At 35.5% G+C, this 10830-nt stretch overlaps 1 protein-coding gene across 1 annotated transcript in view; it reads right to left on the bottom strand.

Moving 5' to 3' along the window:
• LOC143786017 (uncharacterized) overlaps nt 1-10830 on the bottom strand; it is a 376109-nt gene that overhangs the window by 208717 nt on the left and 156562 nt on the right. Inside the window, exons 27-29 of the mRNA XM_077275186.1 lie at nt 6462-6620; nt 4540-4711; nt 655-866 (exon numbers count right to left, since the gene is read on the bottom strand). Of these exons, the coding sequence (XP_077131301.1) occupies nt 655-866; nt 4540-4711; nt 6462-6620 (543 nt within the window). The remainder of the gene's footprint in view (nt 1-654; nt 867-4539; nt 4712-6461; nt 6621-10830) is intronic.

Here is a 10830-nt window from a genome sequence, read left to right as displayed (position 1 = left end):
GTTTTTATTCCCTTAATATATCATATTATATAGCCCTATGTACTTACAATTGCTCATTTTGCCTTTCTACCCAGCTAATGCTTCTCTTTTCTCTTTTCCATTCACGTGATTAATAACTGACTAGCTGAATCCTTTTATGCTCTATGTAGAAACAGGAGGTCAATTTTCTCTCTTCCATTAGGTTTATGGCATCACGTCATTAAAAACAGACTAACTGAATCTTCTATGCTGTCTGTAGAATCAGAGGTCAATATTCCCTGCATGAGTCATCATTACAAATACGATTCTATGTCTTTGAAAAGTCCAGGTCAGCCCAGCTCCACTTCCTATTCAACTCCTGACCCAGCTGCTGTAGAGTTGTAGTTCTCATGATGACTCATGTAGAGAAAACAGACTTACTGTTTCTACATAGAGCTTAGAAGAATTCAGCTCGTCAGTTTATAATCACGTTGTGTCATAGTCCTAATGGAAAAGAGAAGAATTAGCTGGGTAGAAAGGCAAAGTGAGCAATTGTAAGTACACAGTGATAAATAATATGATGACTGCAATATCTTAAGAAAATAAAAATGTTGATGGGAGGAGGACGAATGCTTCTTTAATGTAAGAATATTGACTAATAATTGGAAAATAAAACAATCTTAAAGTTAGACTGACTCTTAGGTAAGTAACCGTCGGTGTGTGTATGTGAATTCTTCCCTCTTTCTCACTTCCTGAGTCTTTGTAGAACACATCCAGCACTAAGTTCTTGATGGACAGCGCTTTCCCGGCAGACAGCTCAATCATCGTCTGGTAAGCGTGTCGCTGAGGCTGATGGAGTTTGAGGGCTGAGTAGAGATATAACCAAGGTGTGTCCATAGTAAACGCCCCTAGGAACGAGCAAAAAATGGAATATTATGTTAGAGTCTTCTACAGATTGTCAGAAAGGAAACTTATTAATTGCTGGAATTAGGAAGAAACAGTTCTACTCTTCAGCTTCTTAATCCACTCATAGGTTTGGCTTCAAAAACTGCATAAAATAGTGCATTAGAATGGCTCAGGTGAAAGGACCCTCATAGTGGGTGGTCCATGGCTCGGCTCCTCCCTCGATAAAGCAGAGTGAGGGCAGCTGCAGACAGCTGTAGATTCTCACATAACGGCGAATCGGGACAATTACGTAAATGTCACATGTAAGTGCACAGAAATCGGACTGCACTCAGATGTCATCAGAGTGCAGTACGATAGTTTCCATTTTTCATGCACTCATTGATTTGGACGGCCGAGTGCGATCTGAATATAATATCAAACTTGGACATGCAGCGATTTACTCAGAAAGTCTATGTCCGAGGAAAAAAGCAGACATGTGCACGACAACATAGACTATCATTGGTGCAAGTGATAGCCGATGTTTTGTCAAATCACACATGCAAATACAGCCATGTGAATGAGTCCTAAGGGGCAGTAAAGAAGTAGCAACTCCTGCTCTGACGGACCTGGTATGATTATGCAGTATAATATTAGTATATTACATTTATAATATTAATATATTGCATTTATAATATTGGTATATTACATTCATAATATTAGTATATTACATTTATTATATTAGTATATTACATTCATAATATTAGTATATTACATTTATAATATTGGTATATTACATTTATAATATTGGTATACTACATTCATAATATTAGTATATTACATTTATAATAGTCTATTACATTTATAATATTGGTATATTACATGTATTATATTAGTATAATACATTTATTATATTAGTATATTACATTCATAATATTAGTATATTACATTTATAATATTGGTATATTACATTTATAATATTGGTATATTACATTTCTTATATTAGTATATTACATTTATAATATTAGTATATTACATTTATAATATTGGTATATTACATTCATAATATTAGTATATTACATTTATAATATTAGTATATTACATTTATAATATTAGTATATTACATTTATAATATTGGTATATTACATTCATAACACTGGTCAACAGCATTTTTGGTGCCAAAGATATTTCATCGAATTTAGGGTATTTTTGGGGTGCTGATTCTGAATATGCTATCAGTTTTGCCAGATTGGCTCAAGTTTTTGAGATTTTTGGTATCTTATTTATAGCACTTGTTGGTAAATGCGACGCATCATCTCATTAATTTCTTTGGATTAGTACTTGAACTGAGCAGTTCTCAATATAGTTTTGTGTTAATTAGTGTTCTAAAAGTTTGTTCATAGCTTGATTTTTGCACTAACTTTATGTTGTTGTCTGTTTTCCAGTGAAAAGCATGAACTCATCAAGAAGAAGTTGTCTTAACGATCCAGACTCATTCTGTTACATTTGTGGTGAATACACACTGCCAAAACATAGAAGAAACATAACAGACTTCGTAAAAAAAGTGTATTTTGCCTATTTTGGGGTTATGCTTGGGGACCAAGACAAGTTTTGGGCACCACACATAGTGTGCAAAGCATGTATCGAATTATTACGAAAATGGAGCAAAGGACAAAGAAAAAGCTTCAAATTTGGTGTTCCAATGGTGTGGAGAGAGCCAAAAAATCATCATGATGACTGTTATTTATGGTAAACACAGGTACAGGCACATCTTCACAATGAGGGACAGGCCTTCTTGCAGATTCCATGTTACTCCCATTTTCGTTTCTTATGCTTATTGAATCCTTGCACTTGCACTGCACAGAAATAACAGTCATCATGATGATTTTTTGGCTCTCTCCACACCATTGGAACACCAAATTTGAAGCTTTTTCTTTGTCCTTTGCTCCATTTTCGTAATAATTCGATACATGCTTTGCACACTATGTGTGGTGCCCAAAACTTGTCTTGGTCCCCAAGCATAACCCCAAAATAGGCAAAATACACTTTTTTTACGAAGTCTGTTATGTTTCTTCTATGTTTTGGCAGTGTGTATTCACCACAAATGTAACAGAATGAGTCTGGATCGTTAAGACAACTTCTTCTTGATGAGTTCATGCTTTTCACTGGAAAACAGACAACATAAAGTTAGTGCAAAAATCAAGCTATGAACAAACTTTTAGAACACTAATTAACACAAAACTATATTGAGAACTGCTCAGTTCAAGTACTAATCCAAAGAAATTAATGAGATGATGCGTCGCATTTACCAACAAGTGCTATAAATAAGATACCAAAAATCTCAAAAACTTGAGCCAATCTGGCAAAACTGATAGCATATTCAGAATCAGCACCCCAAAAATACCCTAAATTCATTAAAATATTTTGGACACCAGAAAAAAAAATTTTTTTTGTTGACCTGTGTAATATTAGTATATTACATTTATAATATTAGTATATTACATTTATAATATTGGTATATTACATTTATAATATTAGTATATTACATTTATAATATTAGTATATTACATTTATAATATTAGTATATTACATTTATAATATTGGTATATTACATTCATAATATTAGTATATTACATTTATAATATTAGTATATTACATTTATAATATTGGTATATTACATTTATAATATTGGTATATTACATTCATAATATTAGTATATTACATTTATAATAGTATATTACATTTATAATATTGGTATATTACATTTATTATATTAGTATATTACATTTATAATATTGGTATATTACATTTATAATATTGGTATATTACATTTATAATATTTTTATATTACATTTATAATATTAGTATATTACATTTATAATATTAGTATATTACATTTGTAATATTGGTATATTACATTTATAATATTAGTATATTACATTTATAATATTAGTATATTACATTTATAATATTGGTATATTACATTTATTATATTAGTATATTACATTTATAATATTAATATATTACATTTGTGTGATGAATCAAAACTTTTTCCAGCAAGCGATTTAGAAACAATCAACACAGATGATTATTATATAATGCACAGCATGTACTTTCTCTCAGCAGACTCTGATGAAAAGCTGCAGGTTTTGATCACTTAAAGGGAATTTGTCATTAGGTTTTTTGCTACCCCATCTGATAGCAGCATGATGCATGTGCAGAGACCTTGATTCCAGTGATGTGTCACTTACTGAGCTGCTTGCTGTCATTTTGATAAAATCGCTCTTTTCTCTGCTGCACATCTTTCAGTTCTCAGAATGCTGAGCTCTGTATAACCCTGCCCACATCACTGCTTGGCAACATTCTGTGCATAGGCAGAAAACTGCCAATCAGAGCACATGAATATGGATGACTACCTGGCAGCAGGTTTAATAGTCGTGTGATAATCTCTTGCTATCAAAACTACAGCAACCAGCCCAGTAAGTGGCACATCGCTGGAATCAGGGTTTCTGTCTCTACATTATCCTGAACTCAGATTAGGTGACAGACTCCCTTTAACAAGACTGATCTATTTGGAAATCCACATATAGCGGTGACAAATCAGCAGCAGAAAACCTGAAATGTAGCCAGTGATTATTGCGATGGATTTGGCTCTGATACTATGAAAGGATAAGAACAGAGATTCTCTTTCCATTTTACCTTCCCATTTATAAAGGTCGCTCTTTGAGATATCCTTCCACTGTAGTCCGGCAACAAATGGCATTCGGTCATTGTACTGAACTTTGAAATTAGTGTTGCTTTCCAGGGATGAGTGAGTGTGTAACAGTTGTGTCCTATAGTTCACCTGTTTCTCAGCAACTTGGAGGGTGAACTGAAAGAAACACATTGTCAAGAATCAATAAGAAAGTTTTTAGAGTTCTTGAAATGAAACCAAATCCAAAAACGAATTAAAAAATAATGAAAATAATGCATCTAATTAATGCAAAGAAAAAACAAAAACATTAAATTACTATCTCCCATGCCGATAAATAAAAGTGGACTTACTACATAAAAACAAAGGACAAAGAAGATGGAATAATCCTAGATCTCATCTAGCTTTGCTTTTTTGTTAATTTTAATCTATACACATTGCCTTGAAAAAATATTCATAACTCGTTCACATTTTTTTCACATTACACCCACAAACGTAAATTTATTTTATATGGATTTTATGTGATATACCAACACAAAGCAGCAAGTGTTTGTGTATTCAGCCCTCTGAGTCAGTACTCTAAAGGACCACCTCTGCCTTCAATGATAAAAAACACATGAATATGCTTTGATCTAAACCATCCATTGTAGCTCTGTCACTATGTTTAGGGTCTTTTCCTGCTGGAAGATGAACATACGCCCCAGTCTCAAGTCTTTTGAAGCCTTTAGTAGATTTTTATTCAGGATTATAGCTACTTCCATCTTCCCTTCAACTCTGACCATCTTCCGTATCCCTGCTGAAAAAAAAAGTTCCCCGCAGTAGGATACTGCCACCACTATACTTCACAGTGGGGATGGTGTTTTCAGCGTGATGTGCAGTGTTAGTTTTCTGACACACGTAGCAGTTTGCATTTAGCCCAACAAGTTCTACTTTGTCCTCATCTTACCAGAGCACCTTCTTCCATATGCTAGCTGTGTCCCCTACATAGCTTTTTGCAAACTGCAAATGGGACTTCTTATGGCTTGCTTTCAAAAATGTCTTTCCTCTTGCCACTCTTCCACAAAGGCCAGATTTGTGCAGTATGTGACTAATATTTATTCAGTGGACAGACTCTCCCACCTGAACTGTGGATCTCTGCAGCTCCTCTAGAGCGACCATGGGCCTCTCGGCCACTTCTCTAATTAGTGCTGTCCTTGCTTGCAATGTCAGTTTAGGTGGACGACCATGTCTTGGTAGGTTTGCAGTTGTGCCATTTTTGGATGATGGACTGAACAGTGCTCCATGAGTTTTTCAGAGCTTGGATTATTTTTATAATCTAACCCTGCATTACTGTTTTCCACAACTTTATCCTTGACCTGTCTGTTGTGTTCCTTGGTTTTCATGATGAGGTTTAATTCCTCATGTCCTCAAACAAACCTTTGAGGCCTTCACATAACAGCTGTAGTTCTACTGAGAATAATTTACACTCATGTGGACTCAATTTACTAAATATGTGACATCTGGAGGCAATTGGTCACTCACGATTTTAGTTAGGGCTATAAGACTACAGGGAACTAAATACAAATGCATGTCATAATTCTCAGATTTATATTTTTTAAAATATTTCGAAAACCATGTATCATTTCCTTTAGATTTCATAAACACTTGCTACTTTGTGTTGGTATATCACATAAAATACCAATAAAATACATGTAATTTTGTGGGTGTATAGTGAAAAAATGTGCAAAAGTTCACAGGGTGTGAATACTTTTTCAAGGCACTGTATATAAGATTATGTGTCAAACTTTAAATATTTTTGTAAAGTTTATACAACTGGTATAAATAACATAATAAAACCAAACAGAGATTGTGCTACATACATAAATCAGTCTGAAAAGAAGCTCTTTTTTTTTCAACCAGAGATCTATAGCCATTACGGAAATATCTTTACCTCCATGAAGTAGCTGGATGCAGAAGGATTGGAGTTATTCTTGAATGTCTGACTGATGAATAGTTTCTTCTTGTTGTTCATTTCATCCCAGTGTTTGCCATAACTCACCTCCAGGTAGGAATGTATGTGAGGTGCGTATTCTTCATGATGTAAGTGTACCTGTAACAAGTGTAGAACATCGGTGGTTGGACATCAATAATATTTAGGAAAATTATATTTGATCTTCCAGTTTATACATAGAGACATACACTACTGTTCAAAAGCAAAAGTTTAGGTCACCCAGACAATTTTGTTTTTTCCATGAAAACTCATACCTTTATTCATCAAATAAGTTGCCAAATGAATTGAAAATCTAGTCCAGACATTGACAAAGTTCGAAAAAAAGATTTTTATTTGAAATAATAATTTTCTCCTTCAAACTTTGCTTTCGTCAAAGAATGCTCCCTTTGCAGCAATTAGAGCATTGCAGATCTTTGGAATTCTAGCAGTTAATTTGCTGAGGTAATCTGGAGAAATGTCACCCCATGCTTCCAGAAGCCCCTCCCACATGTTGGTTTGGCTTGATGGGCACTTTTTGGGTACCATACGATCAAGCTGCTCCCACAACAGCTCAATGGGGTTGAGATCTGGTGACTGTGCTGGCCACTCCATTACAGATAGAATACCGGCTGCCTGCTTCTTCCCTAAATAGTTCTTGCATAATTTGAAGGTGTGCTTTGGGTCATTGTCCTGTTGTAGGATGAAATTGGCTCCAATCAAGCGCTGTCCACAGGGTATAGCATGGCATTGCAAAATGGAGTGATGGCCTTCCTTATTCAAAATCCCTTTTACTTTGTACAAATCTTCCACTTTACCAGCACCAAAGCAACCCCAGACCATCACATTACCTCCACCATGCTTGACAGATGGCATCACGCACTCTTCCAGCATCTTTTCAGTTGTTCTGAGTCTCACAAGTGTTCTTCTGTGTGATCCAAACACCTCAATCTTAGATTCGTCTGTCCATAACACTTTTTTCCAATCTTCCTCTGTCCAATGTCTGTGTTCTTTTGCCCATATTAATCTTTTCCTTTTATTAGCCAGTCTCAGATATGGCTTTTTCTTTACCACTCTGCCCAGAAGGCCAGCATCCCAGGGTCACCTCTTCACTGTAGACTTTGACACTGGCGTTTTGCATGTACTATTTAATGAAGCTGCTAGTTCAGGACCTGTGAGGTGTCGATTTCTCAAACTACAGACTCTAATGTACTTGTCTTGTTGCTCAGTTGTGCAGCGGGGCCTCCCACTTCTCTTTCTACTCAGGTTAGAGCCTGTTTGTGCTCTCCTCTGAAGGGAGTAGGACACACCGTTGTAGGAAATCTTCAGTTTCTTGGTAATTTCTCGCATGGATTAGCCTTCATTTCTAAGAACAAGAATAAACTGTCGAGTTTCACATGAAAGTTCTTTTTTTCTGGACATTTTGCGAGTTTAATGGAATCAACAAATGTAATGCTCCAGATTCTCAACTAGCTCAAAGGAAGGTTAGGTTTATAGGTTCTCTAGTCAGCCAAACTGTTTTCAGCTGTGCTAACATCCTTGCACAAGGGTATTCTAACCATCCATTAGCCTTCTTACACAGTTAGCAAACACAAAGTACCATAAGAACACTGGAGTGATGGTTGTTGGAAATGGGCCTCTATACACCTATGAAGATATTGCATTACAAACCAGATGTTTGCAGCTAGAATAATCATTTACCATATTAACAATGGATAGAGTGTATTTCTGAATCATTTAATGTTAGCTTCATTGGAAAAAAAATGTATTTAAAAAATAAGGATCCAAGAAGTATCGTTTCTCCCTGCGGAGAGTGACATGTTAAGCATGTCGAGATGAGGAGACTTAAAGCCGCAATGCTACTCTGGGAAATATGCAAATTGTCTCTTCAGAGAGGAAGAGGACTAGAACTCTAGTGCCACCTATTGGAAGTAGCAATCCTAACAGTTAATGTCGACCCTTTAACAAGCCTTGTCACATGACTTAGGATAAAAGCCAAACCTGATCTCAATTTGCAGACACTGTGTTTCGGGGTACAGCCCCTCGCAGTACAATATGAGACAATTTTCAAAAATAAGGAAATTTCTAAGTGACCCTAAACTTTTGAATGGTAGTGTAATCCAGAAGAATTACGGTATTTATTGAGCTCATGTCAACATATCTTTCAGATATAATATACAGTATGTTTCTCTGCAGTCCCATGTAAATCATTCATAATTTTATAATGTGTCTGTTCCCAATAACATCTCAGTCCTGCAGCATTAATTACTCTTGCCATGTAATTTCAGGTCTTCCAACTGCATTGCTTTTAAAAAAATGTAGACATTTCAGCAATACATAAAACAGCTTAATGTGAACTGTAACATGTATTGTGTTACATACAATAGCATCAAATACTATGCTATGAAATGTTTAGTTCAACAGTTAAAGTATACAGCAAAGCTTCAATCTTACCTGCCCAGCAAATGACATTAAGGCTATTGCACATTGCATTTTTAATGCGTTTTTTTCCAAAACCTGCTCTCTTAGCAGTAAAGAAACTTGCCTCAAAAAAGCAAGTTTTGCTAAGTTTTTGTTGCTTTTTGCTGCTTTTTTTCAGGGTAGATTTGTCTCTTTGCGGATGCTGATAATGTTTAGTGCATAAAAAAAAAATCGGATTCTACTTCATCAGGTTTACGCACTAAGAACGCAGTAAAAACTGATTCCTGAGTTTTTGCAGCATCTTTTGCACTACCCACAATGGGTGACAAATGCTGAAAAAAACGCTGAAAAAAAATCAAGGTATTGCACAAAATACTGAAGACAAAAAAAAACCCAACGTGTGTGCATGATATTTCTGAAATCTCATACACTTTGCTGGTACTGTAAAACGCAGCTGTAAAATTGCATTAAAAAACTCATTAAAAAAAAAAAGCTGAGAAACGCAACGTGTGAACATAGCCTAAGAGCCTCTGCAGCACTTTTCGTCATTTTAACCAGAAGAAAAATGCAAAGTGTTTCACTATTTTTTCAGGTGAAATGAGCAATCTAACAGGAGGCTATCGGGCCCCATGATAGTGAATAGAGTCTGTTGGGCACCATTTTTGTCCATTATGGGCGATTAGTTAACTGCATGAATTTCATTTTTCTATTACTGTAATATATGTAAATACATTTATCATTTCTAATTTATACTTCGCTGCTTTAACTTTTTTCTTTTTACTTTTTTTAAATATCTGCTACAAGTACTAGATTGTTTAAGACCCTCAATACATGGGTAGAGGAAAATACATATCTGTCATCCACATCTGATAATAGCTTATCTCGCTAGAACAAAGGATCGGACATATCAAAGCTCAATATGCTTGATCCTTCTTTACCCAGCCATCGAGAGGAAGTGGGGACAACCCCATACATGTTACACTGTTGGTTATTTGCACAAAGATTGACTGAATCAGCGAACAGCCCCTGTGGTGAAGACTGGAAAGACATCTGTCCGGGAGAGCCGGAATGAAAACTCGGTCACTGATACAGATCATGGGTCACTATTTGCTGGCAAAGATTCAATGAAAACACTGGTAGTGAATTGTGCACTGCACAACACTTTCCCATAGAAGTCAATGTGCCAAATCATGACGATTTCTATTGATTTCTATTGTTGCTGTACAATATATTTCTGAATCCTGTTAACAGCAACAAGGGAAAGAAGGAAGCCTCCGAAATGATATACAGAAAACAGAATTTTAAATTCTACAAACACAAAATAAATAATGAAAATTTATCAGTATGTAGTTTTAATTTTGTATTAATAATAATATACGGTAGGTGACAAATCCCATTTAAAGGGAATAACAAGGAATGTAAATAAATACATAAAAAAGAAAATTTCATTATGAAAACATTATAAAATGCGTTAATTAGCAAATAACATTTGTTCAAATTTGTTGGTAACCACTATAGTATAATAAAATGGATGCCGTCTCTTTGCACTGCCAGAAACCTTTCCTAGAATGTTAATAAGGCAGTTATCTGTGAACACATGGAGTAGGAAGTTCAAGCTCCATTACTCCTTCATGTGTAGGAAGGTATGCTCCCAAAGAGGTGCTGAGGTAAGAAGAGGCTGCTCACACTGCTGTCCACCCTGTCTATCTGCTCAAATACTGGAGACAACAGAGGTGCTGAGGTAAGAAGAGGCTGCTCACACTGCTGTCCACCCTGTCTATCTGCTCAAATACTGTAATCCAGAAAAATGAAGGCAGCACTCCAATAGAAAAAATAAAGGTGGTTTATTGGCCCATGTGCGACGTTTCAGTCCAGGATGTGGACCTTTCTCTGCCCAAACACTGGAGACAAC

This window comes from Ranitomeya variabilis, chromosome 7 (genome assembly GCF_051348905.1).
Source record: "Ranitomeya variabilis isolate aRanVar5 chromosome 7, aRanVar5.hap1, whole genome shotgun sequence".
NCBI lineage: Eukaryota > Metazoa > Chordata > Amphibia > Anura > Dendrobatidae > Ranitomeya > Ranitomeya variabilis.
This window is presented reverse-complemented; position numbering and strand designations above follow the sequence as displayed.